Genomic DNA, 24,948 nt, shown 5'->3' on the forward strand with positions numbered 1-24,948 from the left:
CAAATTCCATTCCCTACTCCTAGCTTTGTGACACCTTTTCTGCACCCGTCCGTTTCACGTCTCGAGGGACACTCCTATTCTGACACTCGACAATTCCACATCTTGCCTTCATATATATCTTTTCGCAACACACAACTCATTCCGACCGCTATCTCATGTTCTACGGAATAAACTTATAAACGACATATCAACATACTCCAGTTTATTCAATCCCATCCTGATTTCCGGTTGACCTGTAACGTAAAAGCGAAGCCAACCAGGTTACTCCTTCCGCTCAGGAGTAAACTCTACCCACGGACGTAACAAGACAAAAAAAAATCGATTTTTCGAAAGTGCAAACCGTTACCCCCCCCCCCCAAGCATTTAGGTCCTCATCATACGGCTGCTATGGACAAAGTCACTTGAACGCTGACGCGTAATCCTTCCTATATACCCACTGAGGCGCTATCAGTCACGAAAATTATCTAGATCTTACTGGTCATTGCATTACCTAATTCTTAAATCTTAGCTCAGCGCAAACGCCGATGTCCATTGTCGCGGACCGTTGATTAGCAGCCAGCGTTGCTTCTTCAGCAATGGCGTAGTGACGGCTACGCTCGGTTGTACAATGCCGATATTCTACAGAGTTGGCTATGGCTCGCTGGCCAACAACGGGAATCTTTTTCGTCTCGGTTTCTCGCGCGGTAGAGCTCTACATTGGCGCTGTCTGTATAGCCTCGTGTGGGGCCCTCTGGTGGCGGTGCTAGCCGCATCCTCGTCATCCCTTCTTCTTACATCTCTGCTACTGATATCATCAGACGCTGTTGAATGCGCCGCCGATTCCCCGCTTGGCGTTGCATATACTTGAAACAAAATAAACGAAAATCCTGGAATATTGTATTCGCTAGTCTGTAAAGTGTCCCCCTTTCAGAGTTATGGATGCGTCCTGGTGCTCTTTTCAAAATTATTTACTATTAATCTCGTAAAATCCCCACTTCGGGGTTCCGTGTAAGGTTCGAGGAGCCAAACGGACATTAAAAATGCTACGTTACTATATTTAATAAATAATTACCTAATATTCCAAATTGATTAATAACAAAATATCCAAAAAATACAGAAGACATTGTTACATCCTTCAGACCTTAAATTGATGCAAACGGCTGATAAGCATGAATCTCAGAGTCCGCAATCGATTCCTCGGAAACCACAGGTTTCTGTCTTATCAGTATTTCTTCCGTGGTAACACACACAGGATGCAGCGAACACGAATTCTTATTTTTCAGAATTTCCACGTAATCGAAGACCCAGGCTCTGGAGAAACCGAACGTTCAGAGGTGTCAATCTCGTAGGCGGTATGAACGTTGTCAGAGGTGTCGGGCGACTGATGATTTTTGACCATGACGTTTGACTTCTATAACTTATGCCCAACTTTCTCGTTTCAAACACGAACCCGCTTATTTGAGTCATTCCACGTCTAACGTGCAGTAATCATTGTGCCGCGAAAATTAATCAGCTCGTCGTCTTGATCGACTATTCTCAGCTGTAAGTGATGTATCGACCGGACGGCAATTGGCAGGTAAATGACACTGGTGGGCACTTCAACAATCTTATATCCCGATAGAACGGTTGGGAAAAATTCGTGAATCGTATGAGCTCGACCCTCGTTTATGTACGCCCCTGTGGTTATCGTACACTCAACGCGTAAAGTATTAAACTTCAGTATGGCTACTGTTAATTCAGATTTATGAGTAACGTGTCGTGCTAGCTCAACCGCCTTGAATCCTAATAATTGACCGATGGAATCTTTGGGCTTGAGAACTATCACATAATTGCACGTGACTTCATTGTTCAGCTCGTTGTCGTTAGTGATGTCAGAGGGTAGCTCCTTACGCAGAAAATTTTCAATATCCTCAATTTCATAGCTTCCCGTGGGTATCGTGATGCTTTCTCTGCTGTTGTGCGCTCGTTTCAGGTGAAATTTATCACACGTCTCATGAATATTGGGTGTTGAATTGAATGTCAGGAACTCGACGAGTCCGAGAACATAGTTCTTTTCTGGTGATAACTCGATTGGGGGGAAATATTGAGCCTCCAGCACGGAGGATGTGCCTGACAGTGTTGACGTCAACGATTCCGCATGACTAATGCTTGCTCATGTAACACTTATCTTTTTATATCTGTTCGCCAAAAAAATTAGAGGCATAAGTGCCTGCAAATCACAGTATCATATTCCTGATACCTCTTGTGATTGCATTCAACGCTAACAACACCGAGATACCTCATCAAATCCTCAGGCGGTTTCAAATCACCGAAACTATCGGAATACACAACATGGTCACCATTCTTCTTGAATGCAACCCAATGTCCCTGGACCGTTTTTATCGGCAAGATTATTGATTGCGGATTCCTGCATTTCAGGTCCTGATTTCGGCAGATCATTCCGCATGAAAACGCCACGGAAATGTGAAATTTTCATATTTTTAGCATAGTTGTGTGGATCAATATTGGTGAGAGCTCGGAGTGGTAGCTTTATTAGTTTTTTGCCGGACGTGACTACAGCACCATTGCGCTGCGGTAGGGTCGCAGGTATAATCCCTTGCCCAAAGCAATCGCCTCCATTGTTGTATTGTGCCGTTTGGCCTCGTTCAACCGATGTTTGTTGACACTAGCTTCGTTGACAGCTCCAGCTATACCCGCAGCACCACCCGCAAGAGCCCCAGTAGCGCTTAGACCGGCCAGAATTGGAATGAGAAACGGCAAGATGCCGCCAATTTTATCAGGCACAGGATAACACGAGGCCCGCGAACATTCTTCCCAGTCGCACGCGCAGCCGCACGAGCACCCGCCAACGCCGACTCGACGGCTTTATAACCCGATCGCATAGCGACCTTCGCTGCTGTGATGATGGATATAAGATTCACAGATCTCTTCCGCTGTTTACTCTTCCCGTCAGTTCTAGATTTCTTCTTCGCAGCCGCTCCAAGTTTCGACCACTTCGTAGCTAAACCCATTCCGAGTTTAGATTGAGCTCGCATGGTGTTGGTGACTCCCCAGGCTACATCCTTTTTACCCACACTAGAGTCCTTGGCCAAAACGCGATTCCACGCCTTCTCAGCGAGCGCTTTGTCGGCAAGATTTCTCGCTGTGATATCGCGATTCTTTGCGTATGTAATGTCGTGGTCTTCACGCGCGGCATCCAGCGGATTAATCTCCCAATCTCCACGAGCCAACCTCTGGGCCAATTTTGTTCCAGGTCCGCAGTACTGATACCCTGGCACATGCAATTCAACTAGGAGATAATTGATGATTATATTCAACAGAACACCACCGCGTTTCTTCCGTGTGCACGTCCTCATAGTCGGGCAACAACTAACGTGACTTCTATAAAAGGAGGAATTTATATAGCGTCATCTTAGTTCTCGTTGTCATGCTAACGAAGCACCATGAGATATCAAGATTAGCCCGATGAACTACCTATCGCGAATTTCGATAAAATGGTCCGACGTGGTAAGAGGAAGATAGAAAAACGCCATGGAAAGTTGCTGACAAATACCGTAAGAGCAATTTTTTGCGGGCCATCCAATTGCGGTCAAACTAACGCTTTTCTCTCACTCATCACCCACGGCAATGGATTGCGATTCGAAAATGTCTACGTCTATTCGAAATCTCTCATCCAGCCAAAGTATTAATTTTTGCAAAATTTACTACAACCCGTTCAGGGAATGGGTTATTTTCTGTTCCGTGAAAACAATGAGGTTGTAAAAGCGAAAGATGCTAGACCCAACTCTGTTGTGATTTCCAACGATGTGACCTGTGAAAAGCAAGATAATATCAGAGCATACTTCAGCATGGGCAGGCATCGCGATATCGATAGCTTTTATCTAAGTCAAACGTATGCGCGCATTCCAAAACACCTAGTGCGTGACAATGCAAACTTATTGGTGCTATTTTGGCAGGATGATATGAATCTGGAACATATCAACAACGATCATGTGAACACAGACGTGACGTATCAGCAACTTGAAGACTTGTGCTCGGCATGCTGGAATGATGACAATTACAGTTTTACCGTGATTGACGAAGATAGCGAAATCAATGGGGTGCGATATAGGAAGGGGTTTGATTGCTTTATAAGCATCAACTAACATAAACTTGCACAGTTCCATCGCAACAATCGGGTCGGCAACAAGAAGAGTGCCAAGATTCGTCAGCATAGCGACACATTGAGTGAAATATCGAAAGCATCCGATGTCATACGGCGGAGGCGTAAAATGCTCAAGTTGGACAAGGACACGACCGAACAGGTTATGGGAGAGGTATTCAAGCCTTTAGTAACACCGTTGCAAGAATTGATTAATACCTCAAGACAGCAGCAGCAGCATATTGAACATGAAATTAAAACGGAACTACCGGATGTGACAATGAAAAAAGAAGAAGAAAAAGATGAGGAAAGTACCGGGGATGATGATGATGATGATAAGGAGGATGAGGATATGGATGAGGGGAATTTCAGGGATGCAAATGATAAAACACTGAAGTTTGGTGAAATTTCTACTACAAGTACGCCGGTGAAGAAAACAACGGATTCCACGACGTAATATTTGGGAATTTTCAGCACAAGTAAGAAGAGGGATTTGGATACCACATACGGTGTTCGAAAGTTGACAAACGGTATGATGATTGGTGATACGCCGATCAATTTCATTGATGATCTGATCAATGTGGGGGATGAAAATTATGAGAGAACACCAGTATTACTTGAATTATTGGTTAAGAAATCACCCGATACATCGATTGTAAATGACGCAGACAAGAATAATTACCTAAAAATTATCACGACGACAAATGCGCATCAAAAACGTTACCAAGCCGATGGAAGCCTTCGGGATGATTTAAAAAGCTCAAAGTATGGAAATTTCGTTGTACAACACGTCGGCTCGCCGAAACAATCAAGTAAAGGCTTGCCTGACTATAAGATTGCGCGAAAGGAGGGGCAAGATGTTGATTACGTCTACTGGAATGATCCGAATGAAATTGTAGATCGCCTCCGACTGCTTATGTCGTCACAGGCTGCAGATAAAACCAACCATTTCATTTGAATAGTCTCCATTATTGAAGAGTTGCGCGAGGCCGGAATCGTTTATTAGCGGCGTGCACACATAAAATCATCATTTGTTCAGTGACCGTCCAGTTATGAGCATATACATATTCGGATGACACTCGGAGCGTGGTGGTGGTGGTAAAAAATTCCTTCGAGGGCCTCCGGGTGTTGGATTCAAAATCACCAACGACAATCAGTACGATATGGACAGCAAACGATTGTGTAATATCGCTGATCCGCAGATGGAAAACGATGCCGTTTCCCTAAAAGTTCTCAATACCGCTTGACGATTTATGGCTGTGGATATTGTGGATACTTTTCAATCAAATTTTGAGAGTTTTGCACATAATCACAACGAGGAGGTAAAACTGCTACGCATAAATAACAAAATCGTAGAAAACGCGTCGAGTCGCATCAAACATATTGGGGAGCAAGCAACACCGACACCGGGATAGACCAGCAGGGAATTAGTGTCGATTGAGGAATCAGAATGGTTGGACGACAATTCAAAAAATTGAAAGGTGAAGAGTTGGGAACAATGAAGACTGTAATAGCTGCCGAACTTTACAGACAGGCTCGACGCAACTATCCGCGCCGATTCGTAGATGTACACGGACTGGATGAGATCTGGCAAGCTGATCTCGTCTATATGACCGCACACAGCTCGTGCAACAAGGGATACGAATACCTTCTAACAATTATCGATATATTCTCCAAGTACGCGTGGGCGGTGCTGATGAAGTCCAAGAGTGGGAAAGATGTTACTGCTGCCATGAAATCTGTACTGATCCAGAGCCTTATACCCACACATCTACACATTGATCAAGGCGAAGAATTTTACAACAGCGAATTCAAAGCCCTCGTGAAGCATCACAATATCAATATGTATGCGACATTCAGGAACTTAATGGCGTCAATATGCGAACGTTCTGATCGGACATTGAAAAATAAAATGTGGAAGTGGTCTACTCTCCAAGGATCGTACGAGTGGATCAATATTTTTAATGCTTGAATGAAGTCCTACAACACCAAACATCGCACGATTTGGATGAAACCGGTGAATGTTAGCACGGAGAATGAAAAACAGCTGTTTCGTAGCGTGTACAAGCCTCGGGAAATCAAACGAAGTGATCGGGCGCGGAAATTCAGTGGGGACGATCGAGTTCGAATCAGCAAGTATAAGAATGTATTCGAAAAAGAATATACACCCAATTGGACGACAGAAATATTCACCGTGATTGAGGTGAAGAATACCAATCCACCCACCTACAAACTTACCGATTATTAAGATCATCCCATCGAAGGAGGCTTCTACGAGAAAGAGTTGAGCAAAGTAAAATACCCCGACGACTACCTTGTGGAGAAAGTATTATGCAAACGGGGGAATCAGTTCTATGTGAAGTGGTTGGGTTTTGATAATTCGCACAATATTTGGATAAATAAAACAGGAATGTAGCATAATTTATATGTATTTTCCGAATTACAATAAAAGCTTTTGAATATACAAATATTTCCACATTTTATCTCCTTTGTACGCACATGTGCCATACTCGGTACGATAAAAATAATAATAATAATAATAATAATAATAATGATAATGATGACGATGACGACGACGACGACCACGACAATGACAACGACAACGACAACGACAACGACAACGACAACGACGACGACAACGACAACGACAATGATGACATTAATAATAATCTGCAATTATTCCATACGATTATTACACATTTTATTTTTTGAAAAACTTGTTTTCGTTTACTGGAAACTTTTTTTCATTCTCTGAAAACTTTTCTCGAGGTTAACGAATTACTATAAATAATTGCTTGATATATCAATAATAATGAATAAATAATTGTCAAGTATATGAATTCACATTTTTGAATCCATTAAATATCGTATTGATGGTGGAACGTTTCCGCCTGATGACGGATCGTCCGAGGCGTCAAACATCAAATATTTACATCATTTCTACGTCCATAGTTTCATCCTATAGCTATTGTTGGGCCACGACAAACCCCCAAGGTAGGGTGTCCGTCTGTCCAGGTATCAATTGCCGCTTGTCATCTTGCCAACTTAGAGCCAATTTTTTTTGTACGATCGTGCTTACTTCGTGTTTTTTGCTGCGTATTAAACACTGTGGAAGAGTCAACTCTTGGCAAGTCATCAGACAGCGCTTATAATCATCAGACGTAATGCTATTTATCGATGAATTTTTTACACCCTTGGCACGCTTACTCACTTTGACGCCACTGTCATATTTTTCCCCATCCTCACCCATCGTAGTAAATGTGTACAGCTTTGCTCGCAGTCCCACAAACTCTGTCATGATTTTACCGTTATTTCCGACCTTCATTAACCCTAGTCGTTTCTTATTTTTACGGGGAATACCATACACATTGTCGGGCGGATAGTCAGAGGTATCAAACATTGTATTTACATCACGTTTGATGATATCGTAGATATTAGGCACATTAAATTGATAAATAAGGCTGTCTGTGACGGTATACATCAATTTAGCTTGTTCATTCAAAAAGTTGGTTTTAATATAATGATAGTGGAAATCATGAAGAAAGTTTTTTGACAGATCTAGAATTGATGCGCCGACGTAAATAGGTTTGGCGAAGTTAACTTTGACACGATTCATTTCAATGATAACCACATCAACACCAAACACGGTGCAGCTGTGAAAGTTTGCCCGGACAATAAGCGTTCTCGCACCACCTCTTCCCTTCCATTTTGTGACATATTTAACATCTTTATGATTTCGCACATTCTTCATAGTCTTGCCGAACACCGCGTTATTCATGAGTTTCTAAAAGTTCTTCTCAAATTCATTCCTAGACCGCTTGCGCATGTCCGTGTTGAGCGTGATGTAAGGCTCGAGCCATGGAGATTGTGCAAACTTTAAAACTCTGTGCAATTTCGTTACATTCAATCCTAAACTCAAACACTGTTTCAAACTTCTATAGTGCAGTATGTACTTTGTTTTGGGGTGAAGGGTGGTCGCGAGTTAGGCATTTTTACTACCTGGAGGAGTAACATGTTCGGGACAGAGAGGTAAGTCTTTGTGATCCTCGTGGAGTTCTACAGGGTCATCCAAATCTACCTCCAGAAAGTAACCCATCGGCGAATAGTCCGGATGGTTTGGTATATCGATGTGCTGATACTTCCACTCGAAAAAGCCGACTGGTAAATACACGCTCATAGTTGCACCGTACAGATTATTCACGTCAAAATACGTGAGATATGATTCCACGTTACTAGGATCAAAATCTTTTCCCATGAATCTATTATTGGCCCGAGCGTGTCGATTAGAACATTGTACTACGTCGCCTCGGATGGCTCTCTTAATAAATAACACCATTTCAGGGTTGTCTAAGAGTTGCAAATTTACATAAGTATGCTTGAGCATCGCGTCAAAAGCAAGTCCCGGTGCAGTGTAGTAATGCAACGAATCTTAATTGTAGGTTTTGAAGCAGCTACCGCGGAAATTTTCGAAAATATCGGTAAGCAGAAGAACATCGGTTTTTCAGTATGAATCTGAATAGCCCCCAATGACTCTAGATGAAATTCCCCCCAAACATTTTTAGCGTGCTCGTAATCGGTTTCGGAAATATTTGCATTGCAGAGGTGCGAGTAGAAATGCTTCTTCGCAGGTAATCGCGTTTCATCGAGTTTCCCCCAACAATCGACGTATTCATAGGGAAAAACTCCTTTGCGAGTCATCAAAATGAACTGAGTCGGATTATTATAAAATTTACGTGTTATGTGCTTGTCGGCATCATTTAAATATGACGAGAGTTTATCGATGCTGCTAGCTATGAATCGAAACGAATCGATGAATCTCAAGTGCATCATTGTTCCATCAACGCGTTTCGTGAAGGATATATATTTTTCCTTATTCATGGGTAGTAGTGTAATTTCACCGGGAAGAGTTGACGCAAGGGATTCAATTGAAAAGTGCGAATCGTAACCGGACAAATTGTGGAAAACTATTGGAATTTTATGCGTCTCTCTGAAATTCAAATTACACCGATTATGAGCAGGACCACGATATTTACCCGTAAAGTGACAGTGATCGTAACACTTTTTCTCCTCAGGGGTAAACGGTTTTTCGCAAATATAAAAATTCTTTGCGTGCAGGTGACGATCGCGTTACACTTGGGTAAAGACTCCATCATGATTATTTTTTTGATGCGTGACTCTACTTGAACCGATGAATCCTTAAGCTGTTGTATGATCCAATCTATGCGATCGACACCGCGGTTACTGTGGAATTCCGATAAAGTCCCATCGTACGCGCAATGTACATAGTACGCTACACTGTGCGGGTTATGCTTTCGAAATTCACACGTTTTATGGTTTGAAACGTGATTTTGGAATTGATCAACCGGTACAGACTCTAATATACAATCGAGATCGGCCTAAACGACAAGCGGGACGGTACCTTTGTTACGAAAATTTTCAAATGTTAAATCTTCAGACTCGGGAAATTCTGTTACGTCCGTGAGTAGAGTTACTCCTGAGCGGTAAGAGTAAACTGGTTGGCTTCGCTTTTAAGTTCCAGGACAACCGGAAATCAGGATGAGGATCGAATAACGTAGGGTTTGTTTGAGATATTACTAATATATTTATTTCGAGGAAATTCAGATGACGGTAAAAACGAAGTGTGCTGTATGAAGCTATGTAAGAAGTTCAGATGTGACGTTGTTGAGAGTTAGAATAGAAGTGTCCCTCGAGACGTGAAACGTACGGGTGCAGAAAAGGTGTGACAATGCTAGGAGTAGGGAATGGAATTTGATGAGTAAGCGTGATAGTGGATAGCGTGAGACTACGTAGAGATAAGAGGACAGGACAGAGACCATGAGATTAATGTAAGAACTGTGGGAGAGTTAGCGAGTAGGAAAAATAGAGAGAAGTGGTATGCTGGACGTAACAATTCCATGCGTACTTCATTCAGCATGATGCAATCTTGTCGGTGATTCTCGTAGGCATGTTTCACGGTAGAGTGACACAAACATCTGTCACATACAAACAGTTGACCATTATGATCAGACAATTGTTTGCTCACCAATTGTGAAAGATCTTTAATTCAAACAAAGTGAAATCTTGATGTTAACTCGCGAGCCATAACATTGTCTGGATTACTCTCAATCAACAGAAGACGAATCGTGTCAATGTTCGCGGTACTCAAATGATCGCTCAAATAAATTGGCACGGTGACACTTCTATTCGATTTTGCACGATGCGAAAAAGTTCCAGATTCTATTCCATACACGTTGATTCGCAAATTATTTAATTTCTCAAGCTTTTTCACATCATGTAGAGTAGCAGGGAATTTGATACCTCTACAATCCAATTCTGAAATATAGCGACGATTGTGGTGAGTCCTATCGGTGTGGGTGTTGACCGGGTGGAGGGCTGCTGTGACGGATCAGAAAAGGCATCTTTCGTTATCGTTTTTCACGTTCACCACCGCCTTTCTCCGCTGAATATCCTTGGACAGCTCAACAAATGTCGAAAGCCCCGCGGCGAGAGGCTGGTACCGGTTGATGTTTACGGCAGTATTCAGTATCTCGATCATGCTTGCGATAGAGCTGGAACATTTGTTATGAAATGTAACAGTTCTATATCCTCTTGTAGGAACATGCCGGGGATCATTGAAATGAGTGCGAAATTCATCGTACAGCATAGCCCGCCTTGCGCGCTTGGCTTTCTTATCGGCAGCAGTGCTCAAATTACGCGATGATATGCACTTTATATGCACTGTCGCTGAGCCCGGCGAGAGGCCGGGTAGCTAGTCTTAATACTGCTTCCCGGCGTAACGCACGCCTAATTTTACTTATACATAAATTTAATATACTGTTAACGCCTGCACTCACAATTGTTGTTATCCATTATAACGTAATTCTCTATTTTTGAATAAACGTATGAATATACATATATTCGTTGCGTAATTTTCGCATGACATGTTTCACCCAGAATCGCGTTGTACAAAATCATCAAACTTCACAAGCAGAGCGTTCCTTGCGCGTGTAAACCAACCGTCTATATCGCTCGAGGGGAGGATCGCGGTGTTGGAGGTGTTGAAGCTTTTAACTTCTTCCGCAATCCCAACGAGCTTTGTGTTTTCAAATTTGCACGATAATGTGAGGTTAACCTTCACATTTCCCTCCTCGCGCAGTACCAGCCTCAATCGCTCAACGATGATCTGCTGCGCGTCGTCCAAAAAGGTTTCCAAATTCTTATGCCCGAGATTTGTGACAACTCCAATTCAGATCCGGTTGGCAAAAGCACCACCGACGTCGTGTCACTGTACGTTAAAAAAATCAGTTGTTACAGAAAGAAATAACTAATAATAAATCCAGTGCAATAATACGCAAAAAATAATACGTCCTATTATACGATACACGGTAAATAATAAATCGTCAATTGTTCACTACATGTCTCGTCTAGTGTAAAAAATTTAATATCGATTCACAAAACTCGGCAAGTAGTTGACAACATTTGACAATCATTTAGGTAGAAAGTTTTTGCAATATATTCTACAGCGCTTGCTTTCACTATTGCAATCAGAATCCATAAATATTTTTTTTTTTCATGTAGTTTTTACAACTGTATAAATACTTGAAATCTATGTTTGTGATTTCCAATGAATCGCAGTTTCGTTACGTTTGAATATCCATTATCACTTGCACTATTCTCTCCTTCTCTTTTTGTTGTGTGTATTTTCTTTTCATATAATGCACAGTTTTATGTAATGCAGGACTGCCGATATTAGCTCCCATCACCACGGCGTGCACTGCTGCCGTCGCTGCCGCAGTTGTTGCCCAATCTTTGCTATCCAGGATTGTACGAGCGTGATTGCATGCTGAATTTGCAGTTTCGCACCTATGCTCGTTCTTGGGCGCTTTGAAACATCACGCAGCAATTGGAGATTTTCCATTCCAACGTCAATCCAGTGCTTGAAGATTTCGTCATTTTCCTGCTCGGGATGCAGCTCGCCTAACAAATCGCGTGCGTTCTCCATTATTTTTACGAGATTTGAGTATTTTTTAGTGGCCATGACTTCAACGTTGATATAAACAGAACTTTGTATAACTTTTGACTTGCACGTATCGTGTAGGACCGATGAGTCTGCATCGGAGGCGTTGAGCTTATGTATAGGCCGATAGATCGCAAAAGTTTGGGTGTGGTGGTGAAGGGTCCAAGCTTTGTACCACCTCCGCTATCGAAGAATCAAAAATTTTTATGGCGAAAAGGTCTGAGCCTGCACACCCTAACCCTAAACAGCATGCGGACATGTGATGGGAAAAATCGATAAGCGAAAAGCAGGTAGCGAGCAGTGTTTGGCGTAAAAAGAATCTTGTCTTGCCCACTCTTGACCGAATGGTTTGTGTACATTCAGTTTTTGGATTTTATGATTCGTTAATCAGCGTGGGGCATGTGATGGGAAAAATCGATAAACGAAAAGCAGGTGGTGAGCTCTTAAGAAAATTTTCTCCAAGCTTATACTGCCCCCCGCGTTACATTTTTGTCTGTATGTCACGTGGTGTACGCCCCACGAATGATTGGCTGGCGGGTTTTTGCTTGCAGGAGGGCGGGTGTGTCTCCTTTCATGAAAATTTGAACAGCAGTTTGAAACTTCTCTAGTATTTTGAAAAATCTCTCGTGCGGAAGCAAGCGTTCAGCAAAGTGAGTTGTGAAGAAAAAGGTTCTCATAGGAAAACCCGAAGACTTCAACAAGTTTCTACGTTTGGGAGTGCTTTATTGAATGTATATGATAATGAGGATTATATTGAAGAATAAAATTTACAATGATTCATCGCGTATTTCATTGCAAATAAAATTCATAATATTTTTACCCTTCCGATTAGATAAATTCAAATGAAAAGAACAGATAACACCTATGAAGATACATACATAGTTGTATGACTTTTATGTAAATAAATTCATGTTTAATTCTATATATAAACTATAATATAATTGTAATTGATTCTACAGGCAGTCTTTTACTAGAGGATTTGGCCCATCCGCTATATCGCCATCGGTTCCTAGTGTATAATGCTGGAGGCATCTGCGGCAACTGGCGATCTTGTCATCCATCTTCATATTCTCAGACAGTTTATCCCAGACATCATCGATGGCGTTTGATGCGAACGTGTAGATGAATTCTTCTGATAAAAAAGCTATATCCTCGGACATCATTACCCTTAAACCGTCTAATTCTTTGTACAGACGGAAGGATTTCTCGAGGGAGCTGGTACACTCCTTCGAATACCAACTCCTCAGTCGCTGCACATTTTCAAAGGCGCAGTTGTACGCCGGGATGTAGTCAGGGTTGTCATCATACCAAATCGAGCCTGGCGCTACTGCTTGCTGCAGGTTATTCGCTGGCAAGTATCCATGGTTCAAGTCATGCCAGGGTGCCACTTCCATATAACTCAATTTTTCCAGTGCAGGGGGCATAATGTGCAAATCTTCCATATTAATAACCCTCGTTGTAGCATCGACGATCTCCATCAGCCATGCTTTCTTCTCCGCCCCTTTGACGTATACGTAACACGCATTTCCCACCATTTTTCTCACAATCTTCGATACATTCACGTGAGATTTGTTGCCCGCATTCCATAATATTCCGTGGTGATTGTGTGTCAACCATACATTGGTAGCTCTACATTCAAGTGGTAAGCTTACCAAATCATAGGGCTACCTGAAAATGATGTAATCCAGACCCTGCCCGTTTACGTTGATGACTGCGACTTCCTTGGGTACAAACTTCATGTTATGGGCTACAAAACATTGCACGTGTAGGATAATCGCCATGTTGAGGAGTGGGAATGTTGTGCTCAATTTTACTGACAGACGGTATGTAGAAGACTGACTATTCCATCTCCAGCACACCCGCTTTTATCCCCTCGCGAATGAATTTTGTAGAAGTTGAGGGGATCGCATAGTTTATTTACAGCACATAATTACATGAAAATTCAAACTTGTTGAATTCCCCACCAAGGTATTTCATTTGCAGACGATTTTCCCCAGCCATATCACACATTTCAGTCAGCTGACCGGAATCTTCTTGTATAACTCTCGCGATTCTTGGTGGTACGAAGACATTGTATTTTCTATCGATCGTCGTCAGAACACACACCCCGAATATTGTTTTGACCAGTCGTAACCCGGTGACGTCATACACACTCCCAATTTCGAGTCCCGACATCTTCTTGGTTTGTAGATTCTCTAGGCGGCTGACGTGGTTTACTTTTGTTAGATTCATTGGGTTCCAATCAGAGTTCATTTTCTCTACAAGTAAGAGCAATTCACGATGCGAAGAGGCGATGAGAACAGTATGAATATCGGAATAGGCTCACGTTTTATATACCACCCGTCTCCCATTACAATTTCCCATCGGACAAGTCTCGACACACATTTTGTGAGAAGAATTTTGTGGGAGGAATTTTTATGGACCCCCCCCTTGCCCCCAGACTGGTTTATTGTCAATACCACCCGGTGTTTCGTGGGAAAAAAATTTCACGATATATTCAAAAGCATTCAACCGCTATTTTGAAAAGATTTATTTCACCCCCACTACCACCTTCGCACAATAAAAATACCCTATTTCACAGATCTCGACCTGCATTTTGTGAGACAAATTTGACGATCTATTCAAAGCATCCAACAAATATTTTTTGAAACATTCACCCCCAACCGCATGATAGAATAAATAAAAAAAACTTGCTATCTTGCGGAGAGCATTGGAAACATCACGCAGAGCCGATCGATGGAATATCGATTGATCGATAATGCGATGGAGGGGGCGCCACATACGACAAACCTGCGGCAACACTCAGTAACACCAACTGTCGGTAAGATCAGAGATAGCAATGTCGTCGGTGAAATGTTTACCATCTAACAATAAAAAAATGTGTAATGTCTGCTCATCCGACGGTGAAAAAATCAGAATGGCTGCTTATCCGACCAAGCAAAAAATCTCATGATCAAACTGTCTGACGATGAAAAAATCGAATCGGCTGTTCATCCGACCAAGCAAATAATCAAAATAGCTGCTCATCCGACTAAGAAAAAATCAAAATGGCTGCTCATATGACCAAGCAAATAATTCATTGTCCAACTGCCTGTCGGTAAAATTGGGTAAAAATACTGGTAGCGTCATCTGTGTTAATAGTCGGTACCAATTTTGTGGGTAAGGCTTGCTATCGTGGTGGTAACAAACCGATTGCCGGTAAGGTAGGAATCAAGATCAGCCGGTACGCCGCCATCTTTGGGGTTAGAACTCTCGTATCTATATTACTCATTTATGTAACCAACTGTCGCTAGCCTTGAAGTTCTTTGGTCCTCGTACATATTTGTTTAACACCAGAGCTTTCTGTTTTGCAAGTGGACTAGTGAAAAGAATGCCACTGCTTTGCAAATCCATCAGCCATGCGTATATCGTCCGGTCACACTCTCCTCAGTTCGTCGATTATGAAGTCAGCAATATTTGAAGAATAATTAATATCACTTTCTTGTATTCTCCATTTCCGCCGAGTACTTTTGCCGAACCATGCATTTCTCTCAGATTGATTCTGAAGTGATTCTGAATTTGTTCCGTTGTGTTGGTTGAAGTGTTACTTTTTTCTCCTTTACTACATTTGTTCAAACTGTGTTAAATAAAAATGTGAAAAATCGCTTGGATGAGTGAAAAAAGTGAAGAGGAAATAATAAGCTACTCTCGTCCCGCTTTGCAGGTCAAAAAAGCACATTATGTTCAAGTTGAGAATAAAGTTCCTTATTACTTTTGATAACTCTTCAATAATCATAACACTTTCTATAACTAATGTGAATAATTGCCTGCAGACGCTGTGTATAAAAAACATAAATGAATAACACATATGCGGTGTGTCACTGCGCACTTGGAAGCGTGTCACAGAAGTCAAAGCGCCCTTATCGAGAGGGCATACATTTTTTCCAGGTCGTCAGCGTTTTACTAGAGATTCGGAGTACTTCATTTCTTGGAGATTCCTCTCCCTACAGTCCCGAAGTGCTCTTATTGAGAAAAACAACTGAAGTAAACTAATATTTGCTTCTTTATTTCTTCTTTAATGTTTGTATCAATTCACGGCCAAGTTATATTAGCTTGACAGCTTCAGCGAACCGTTAATAGTGGATAGCTCTGAAGTGAGCAATCCGAGACTGACATTACGTGTGATAAGCCCAAGTCTGGTAGACTGTCACAGCGTGAAAAACTCTGGTTTAGTGGCGATAAAATTTAGTTGAATGGAATAGACAGGCAGCCACGCCATAAAGAATTCTGGTCTGTTATATGTCGTGAGAAGAAAATTGTGACGTGAAAAATCCGAGTCTATTAAACAAACAACTCAAAAAGAGTAATGTCTTTTAGGATGGCCATTTTTATCACATCATCTACCCACGAACAAGAGGAGTTCCTTTAAATTAATTTGAACTCCAGCAGATTGGAATAAAGATACTCACTGGAGTGGTTTTTCTCGAGTTTTATTGTAAGGAGCCAGGAGAACTCGCGAACGTTAGATTAGCTATAAATTTACGTTACATTGCCGTATTCCAGAATAATCAAACTGTCACGTTCCTCACATTTTCTGTGTTGCGTGGATGATACATTCTAAACAGGCACGCACCCGTGGCTTGTGACAATTTTTTTCATCACTTTGATCTTCCGTGCTCATTTCGCGTACCTTGTATTCACGATGCTTACCGAACTGTACGACATTTGGTCGCATGAATCGAAACTGTTCTAAGGAGTCTTTACGAAATCTTCTGAACTGAAATTTTTTGAACACTGCAGTTGTATTCTTTGAAAATTTCACATGCAAAGCATTTTTGAATACGACCAGGTCCATGAATTGTCGACCAGCCTTTTAGGTTAAAAATTTCGATTTAGCTGAAATTTGAATTCATTATAACGCACACTAACCATAAGATATGAAAATTTTCCGATTTCAACATCTCTAAGCCGCACGCCTTACAAAAAACATGTTGATCAGTTTCTCCAGTGTTTCGAATTAGATCGTTGTCGGCAAATTTTCAGCCTCACTTTTAACACTTCCAGTAGTTAGAAAAAATATGGCCTGATGTGTTTTCGTATGAAAGAGTTTATACAGAATTCGAAATTAGTTGTAAGGTATACCCTCATCAAATGCCAAAAACACGTTCCTTGGACATTATTTGTCAAAGAAGTATATTCCAAGGCCCAAAAACAAATTTTCTAAATTATAACAAGTATTTTGTGTGACAAAGTAAACATTTTAAATTATATCGTGCAGTTTTCAAGGTGAAGTAAAGACGGTATCATAATTAAATTCGCATAAATAATCCAAGAATATACACAAAAAATCAAAAAACTCCGTAACGATTATATTGACTCGGCATTAATAACGACCCTAGTTTTTGTCTGAAAATCTGAAAAATTGTCAAAATTACTTTTTCACATCAAACAATCAACAAAACAACTTAACACGAAGATCTGGTATTGGTCATTGGAAGTCAGAGTCAGCTGTAGACACTGTTGAGAAAAAAGCTTATTGAATATCATATTGAATTAAGAGAGAGTAAGTCATTTTCAGTCCGATGATTTATCTGCGAGGTGACAGGGTTACTAGTCGGCACTGATGAGATCATAGTCTAAAAAGTCGAGAAACTAAAGGTAGCTGGCAAGTGGAGAATCGACTGAAGCTTTGTGAAGCTGAATTTCTGGTAAAGAAAAAGACGAACGGGATATTATTCGCTTTGTGATAATTGTTAAATTAAATCGTTAAAGTTAGGGGTACGAATTTACACCCAATTTGGGGTTTTTTTCCGTGACGGTCGGTCCATTGGACCGTACTGAAAATTGATTGACAATTACCCGCGATCCCGAGGAGAGCTCCTTTATACACCCTCCAACCTGTACGAGAAGCGTCATTAAAAATCTCATAATCAAAAGAAGGTTCATTGAGAGGAGCGTTGACTGTAGCTATGTTAGAAATCCACCATTGAAAATCTTCTTTTAATCTACTTGAAATGTTCATGACCGCGTCATAATTATTCCCATTAGTTTCAAGTGCGAACAACCTTTCTTTTTCAAATCGTCTCATAGTTGAAGCACGGGGGCGATAGTGTCCGCTAATGACGATCAATAACAGAATTAAGACAGATGCTAAGAACTAAAATACGGCGTCGAGAGAGGCAGAAGGAGAGGGAGAGCTATTTTTTCATGTGGCAAAAACGAACAATTCATTACATAATTTTTTTAACAAACATTCCGAAAACTAGTGATCTTTAGAGTATTTATACCAATTTGATTACGATATAATGGTATACATTTTCATCTTAGACTAAAAATTATAAGGATACACTTCAAAATGTTTACTTTCTGAAACAGTGAAATAAAATCATTTTTTTGGGGGGCTTTCGCATATTCATGACAAAAAAAGTTTAACAAACTTGTTTTTTTGACGCTTACTGAGAATGAACTCAAAATTGATTTCATATTCAGAAAGATCAGACTCTTTTACGCGATAAAGCATTAGGTCATATTTCATCCCGGCGCGGCTGAAAGTTATAAAGATTAGAAGACATAAATCCAATTCATAAAACTAACAAAATTGAAACACGTGTTTCTCAAAAAATGTAAAGCCTGTAGGTTTGAAAATTGTATAATTTTCACATCTCCGTGCACACTATATCATATCCAAATCTCAACCAATTCGAAACTTTGGCCATAGAAAACTGACTGAAGGTTTGTGGATCAGCCCATATACTTCTGGCTTCTATATAATAACCACGTATGATCATGTTCAGATTGTTTGAGTCTAAACACACTGCGCGACATACCTCAAGCTAGCGCCACTGTCGAGCGTGAGTTCTGCGAATATTGGAATTTAATTTTCAAATTATACATGGCCCTTTATTATAGAATGTTAGTAAATGTCTTTGGTACATGATAAGAAAACTAACCTCACTTCATTTACTATCAAAGAATAAAGTAGTTAGATAGTGTCCAATACTGCAGTAAAAGTTATTTGAAACGGTATCTATCACTGTGTATTATACAGGGTGGTCCATTTAACTCTGCCACCGCGAATAACTTGGTTACTATTGATTGTACCGAAAAGTGTCTTCCAGAAAAGTTGTTGCATTTGAAGAGGGAAAATGAGTTTTGGAAGTGAATGTCATCTGAAGGTCATATCTTATGAGATTTCGGTGTTTGCGATAGTTTTTTAAATAGAACTACCTATTTTTTTGTTGACTACAAGGAAGCTGACATCAAAACTCGTCCAATAATGTGCAACAACATGACCTTCGGATAACCTTCGGCTCCAAAATTCATGATTAAGTAATGGAGGTGGAAATTCAAGGAGAATGAATTGTATCGGCACATTCAAAACTTTTTCCACGTAATTCATTTTATTAAATGCTCAAAATGTTGTCCATCAACCTGAATACACTTGTCAATACGCATAATGAAGAATTCCTTGGCTTTACATATCATTTCTGGAGTAATTTCTGGAGGAGCAGAAGTTTGTAGGCCCGCGCGTTCTCCTGACTTAACACCTCTTGATTTCTTTCTCTGGGGAATGATCAAGGATATTGTGTACCGAGACGTCCCAACAACACGGGAGAACATGAAGGAACGTATCATCAATGCGTGTGCAAGTATTACACCAGAAATGATATGTAAAGCCAGGGAATCCTTCATTATGCGTATCGACAAGTGTATTCAGGTTGATGGACAACATTTTGAGCATTTAATAAAATGAATTACGTGGAAAAAGTATTGAATGTGCCCAAACAATTCATTCTCCTTGAATTTCCACCTCCATTACTTAATCATGAATTTTGGAGCCGAAGGTTATCCGAAGGTTATCTTGTTGCACATGGTTAGACGAGTTTTGATGTCAGCTTCCTTGTAGTCAGCAAAATAATAGGTAGTCCTATTTAAAAAATCATCGCAAACACCGAAATCTCATAAGATATGACCTTCAGATGACATTCACTTCTAAAACTCATTTTTTCCCTTCAAATGCAACAACTTATCCGGAAGACACTTTTCGGTACAATCAATAGTAACCAAGTTATTCGCGGTGGCAGAGTTAAATGGACCAACCTGTATATTATATATATAATTGAAAAGTAGTGTACCTTGCTTAACATTGTCACGCAAGTACTTTATATTTGGATGTATATGTAGATTATACGAGTATATTAGTCATTTTAAAAGAGTGTTGAATGCGTTCTTGAAAATTAAAAACATGCAAGTGTAGGTATATTGGAATATTTTTTGACCGACTCAAGGTTGGTCAGTTCGATTTTTGAAGCTTGTGGAGCGTGCGAAAAGTGACTCATTTCCGGAAAGTGCAGTAAAACAACGTTGGCGCATACATCCAATTTAAATGCCATATTTTTTTATACTAAGCATCTGAGTCTTCTTCTTTGACGTATGCGCACTATGGATCATCTCAATTTTACACACTGTGTCAGTAACCGTAAGTTACGTAACCCCGATTCTGCACGCTGCCAGTCTCACCTTCGTTGCTTCTCAAACCAAACCTTCCTTCGCGCATTTTGAAAAAATAGCATGTGCCACAGGTGCTGATAGAAGATGTCTGACTCGTACGACGACAGCACCCGCCTTTGTGGCTTGCGCTGCAAGTTTCACACTCATCAGAAATCACTTACTTTTCGCACTTGTAACGTTATATTTTATTTTTACTTTAGAAGTGGCAAAAGTTGATGTTTATTGCAATAAATATACTTGCTTTTATGGAACTCGGACTAAAAATACTTCTACGAAAATTGTTGTATGCGTTTACACATATATACCCCTACAAAGGTGCGTTCTGACCAATTCAAGGCCTATGGTATGATTTACCTAACCCAAACAGCAGACAATATAGGTGGCCTTGAATTCGCCAGAATTCAATCCGTGGATGTATAGGTCAACAAATTAATTCGGTGCCTATTTGTCAAATTTTAAAGTTTAATATAAAACAAACAAATCAGTATCTAACCCTCGAAGTAATCGCAGTCACTTTTGACACATTTGTGCCATTTTTCAGGTAGTTTGCGAATTTCTTCACGGTAAAATGATCATGGTTTTGATTGGATGCAATCTGCGATGCTTTCTTCAACCTCCTCTACTGACTTAAAGTGCGTATCCGAAAGGTGATGTAGAAGAGACCGGAACAGGTGGTAGTCTGTAGGAGCCATGTCTGGTGAATAAGCCGCGTGAGGGAGAACTTCCCAGCGAATAAATTTAGAGCGTCTTTGGTCGACCTTGCGGTGTGTGGCTTTGTCTTGTCGTGCATCAAGAGCACTTGCCTGCCCCACTTCCTGTATACGGTCATTTCACTTTAATTTCGTCACTCAAATGCTTGAGTTGCTCTTGATATCGCGCAGCATTAACAGTTTCACCCGGTTTCAGCAACTCCTAATAGAGCACACTTTTCATGTCCCACCAGATGCATAGCAAAACTTTCTTGCAGTGAATATTGGCTTTGACTGTGGATGTTGATGGTTGACCAGGCTGAATCTACGATTTTTTTCTTTTCGTGTTTTTATAATGTACCCACTTCTCATCACCAGTTACAGTCTTGTACAATAAGTCGTTCCGTTGAAAGCGTGATAACAAAGATAGTGCGCCTCTCCTTGTTCTCCGGACTGAGCATACCCATCGGCCTGCCTTGTGAATTCTCCGTAGTTGATGCAAGCGATGGGAAATCGCTTGTTGAGTAACTCCGAGAGCTTGTGCAAGTTCTTTCTCCGTTTGAGTAGGATTTTCTTCCAGGAGCTGCTCCAGTTCCTTGTCTTCGAATTTTTTCGGCTAGCCAGGTCTTTCTCGGTCAGCAAGGTCAAAATCACCATTGCGGTATCTCTGGAACCACTTTTTACACGTTTTATGTATCACCGCACCTTCCCCTACGGCTGAGCAAATCATTTCGGTCGCCTCAGCTGCATTTTTTTTCAATTCGAACGCAAAAAGAATGCAGTGTCTCAAATGCTCCTTGTCGGATTCCATTGTTTTCACTACTGCTGTTTGAGGTCTAGTTCGCAGGTCCGCCACCTTTCATAGTATGTTTCACAGCTTAAGATTTGCTCTTTGAAACTACCTTAGGGCGGGGAGAAAATTCAAATTCAAACCAGAGATACAAGATACCAAAGTAAAGGCACCGAATTAATTTGTAGACCTAATATATTACATAGATCATAATACTATCAGATCGCCCGTAGGGGAAAGTATAAGTCATGCAAGTTATTATCTCATATATATGGGTGATAAAACTGATTTAGTAGTTTCAAATTACTTGAGGACATGTTTCGCAGGGCGGGGTGAGCGCAAGGAGAGTGTCTTGGATATTCCGGAGAAACTGTTCGATCAAAACAGCGAGTCTGATGATGAAGATAAATGGAGGTATGTATAGCTTACGAGCCAACAACATTACTGGATGCCAATCAAAACTAAAAACAGATAAATAGAACCAAAAATTGCCATTGTAGTTCCATTTTGAAAATCCCTTTAAGCCCTAAGAGCGGGTTCTTACCGAAAGTTTCATTCTGTAACTGCAGCTGGAGTTGACGCTAAGACCATAAGAAAATTCATTTAAAAATCATGGTTGATAAGGATTTCATTTCTAATCGTCATGCCATCCTTAAATAAGCCGCAACTTCTAATCTAGTATGCCTCTTTGTCTGTGCAGTCAATTGGCTAAGGACAATGAATGCCTCGACGGAAAATTAGGACCTGGACAAATAGCTCCTCGCGGATTTAAATTGACCTGTGGTATGTATAACAGGACGTTTATTTACGAAATACTCATCAATGCTTGTGTAAGCTTTGATTCTCGGAATTATTTCGGGGATTTGGCAATTAACAATATCTTTCCAAACTACGGAAATTACTACTTCTTGTCAACTACGTCAGGTGTGCCGAATGGAGAAGTGAAACTGGGTCTGTTCATGGGCAAGGAAACATTGGAAGTCGAAGTGGTTTGTGCACGAGGAATTTGTCCCGGCGAGCCCATCGAACCTGGTACGTTGAAATCTGTATAATATTACATAACACGATCATCAAACAACAATAAATTACGTATTACTTATACTATGGGAGAATTTTTGAAACTGCACTCATCTGTCGATTACAGTGTGATTGCGTAACGCTTTTTTTCAATTTCACTCAATCATTTATTGAATCTGATTAAATTACACGTTACTTTTGTAATAAGTAAATTTTTTAGATTAATTTTGTGACTTACATAAAAGTAAACTTCAATTAATCTCTCATCAGATTTACCGTATGGGAATGAATTTAAGCGTCACCCATAACATTCTTGAAATTCAAAAATTCAAGCAAGTTACCCATTACTTTTGTGACGTGCAAAAATTTAACTCTATGTAGTTGTTCGTTAGTTTTGTCATTGGAAATAAATCCTACTAAATTACTCGTTACGAACATAATGCATAAATCAAATTTCACTCAACTACCAATACCTTTTGAAACATCATTCAATAATTATTTCGATTCAGTATTACTTCGATAATATATTCGTCAAGATTCACTAAATACTCCAATCTTGCAATATGCAATTCAACTCTTTCCAAGGACCCATTATTTCCGTTGTTCGCAAGGAAATCCAACTCAACTGGGTTTAAGTTTCAATATACGAATTGTGAAATTAATGGGTAGCTGAAGATAAATATAACTGATAATTCTGCAAGCTGATGACATGGAATGACGGTAGACACCTATTTACTGTTCAAGTTCTGATTTCACGGTATGTAATTTCAATTCTCTACGCAGACACATACGTAAAAACGTATTTGCGGGACGGTGAACGGTGGCTACAAAAACGTAAGACCAGAGTGGTGCGTCATTCACGAGAGCCGCAGTATTGTCAGACGTTGAAATACGGTAGCTGTGACGTCAGGGACAAGAACCTCCTCGTTATGCTGTGGGAGCGAAACATGGGCTTCGGGAGTAACCAAGGCCTTGGTGGTGCCGAAGTTAATTTGGGCCTGCTCACCCTGACCCGTTTAACCGTTGGATGGTACCCTCTGTTCCCCATCCATACCTTAGGCACTCAAAATGTAGACTCCCCATGATGGTTGAAAGAAAAGTGGGCCCTTGAAGCAGGCGAGCTTGATCTCAGATTGAAGCTGCTGTTAAAGGACGGGGGTTAGCCCATTATGAAGATAATCTTATACACGCGCTGATCAAAAATAAAATAGACGCGTTGTAGTGATTCGAACTAATCAGTAGAAAGCATTATCATTTGATTATCGATTTGATGTGTTTATTCATGCATAATTACACGATGCGTACACGTTTCATTTCATCAACCGGTATTTTGGTTAATATATTATATTATCATCTTATGAAATAATTACACGTCGTTTCAAAGATGACGTCAAAATTCATCTCTTAAAGTTAAATTTTAGTTCCCTGAATATGCCATGTGCCACTTTTATAATATATATATATATCGAATATGAATTGGTGATTGATAGATAACGACACGGTTTGAAACTATTTCAGTATAATTATTTACGGCTCGTTTTATCGTTCATATTTTGGACATCGTAATAATGTGTGAAAATGCCAGTCAGGTTTACAAATACCGGAGATAAAACAAATGCTAGTGATGCTGAACAAAAGCTCTCTCTCAAAATATTTACTGTAAAATATAGTTGCACAAACAAAATTGAAATATAAGCAGGTTTTGTAAACTGGTAAAAGTATATCTCGCAGCTGATATTTTTTAGTTATTTTATTACACTGGATTTGGAGGAAGCCCGTGCGACTTTTGAAACATAAATTCCTAAAACATTGCTTTATGGGTATA

The 24,948-nt window shown here is 40.4% G+C and overlaps 2 protein-coding genes across 2 annotated transcripts; both read left to right on the plus strand.

The window, feature by feature from the left end:
- Positions 1-5,570: 5,570 nt before the first annotated feature.
- LOC107227880 lies at positions 5,571-6,092 on the plus strand. The gene has a single exon (XM_015669159.1). It carries the CDS (start codon positions 5,571-5,573, stop codon positions 6,090-6,092), a length of 522 nt encoding a protein of 173 aa, XP_015524645.1.
- Positions 6,093-22,377: 16,285 nt separating this feature from the next.
- On the plus strand, positions 22,378-24,208 carry LOC107217662 (regulating synaptic membrane exocytosis protein 4-like). Its single transcript, XM_015655278.2, has 4 exons — positions 22,378-22,520; positions 22,807-22,889; positions 23,031-23,138; positions 23,907-24,208. The coding sequence occupies exons 1-4, from the start codon at positions 22,378-22,380 to the stop codon at positions 24,206-24,208; spliced, it is 636 nt and encodes a 211-aa protein (XP_015510764.2).
- Positions 24,209-24,948: the final 740 nt, after the last annotated feature.

Source organism: Neodiprion lecontei, chromosome 7, assembly GCF_021901455.1.
Source record: "Neodiprion lecontei isolate iyNeoLeco1 chromosome 7, iyNeoLeco1.1, whole genome shotgun sequence".
NCBI classification, from domain to species: Eukaryota; Metazoa; Arthropoda; class Insecta; order Hymenoptera; family Diprionidae; genus Neodiprion; species Neodiprion lecontei.

Bases quoted from the DNA above. Each gene is read 5' to 3' on its own strand.
- LOC107217662 (XM_015655278.2), top strand. From the start codon at position 22,378: ATGGGTGATAAAACTGATTTAGTAGTTTCAAATTACTTGAGGACATGT. The intron at 22,890-23,030 runs GTATGTATAACA...CAACTACGTCAG, and splicing joins CGGATTTAAATTGACCTGTG to GTGTGCCGAATGGAGAAGTG. The intron at 23,139-23,906 runs GTACGTTGAAAT...TTCTCTACGCAG, and splicing joins CGGCGAGCCCATCGAACCTG to ACACATACGTAAAAACGTAT.
- LOC107227880 (XM_015669159.1), top strand. From the start codon at position 5,571: ATGGTTGGACGACAATTCAAAAAATTGAAAGGTGAAGAGTTGGGAACA.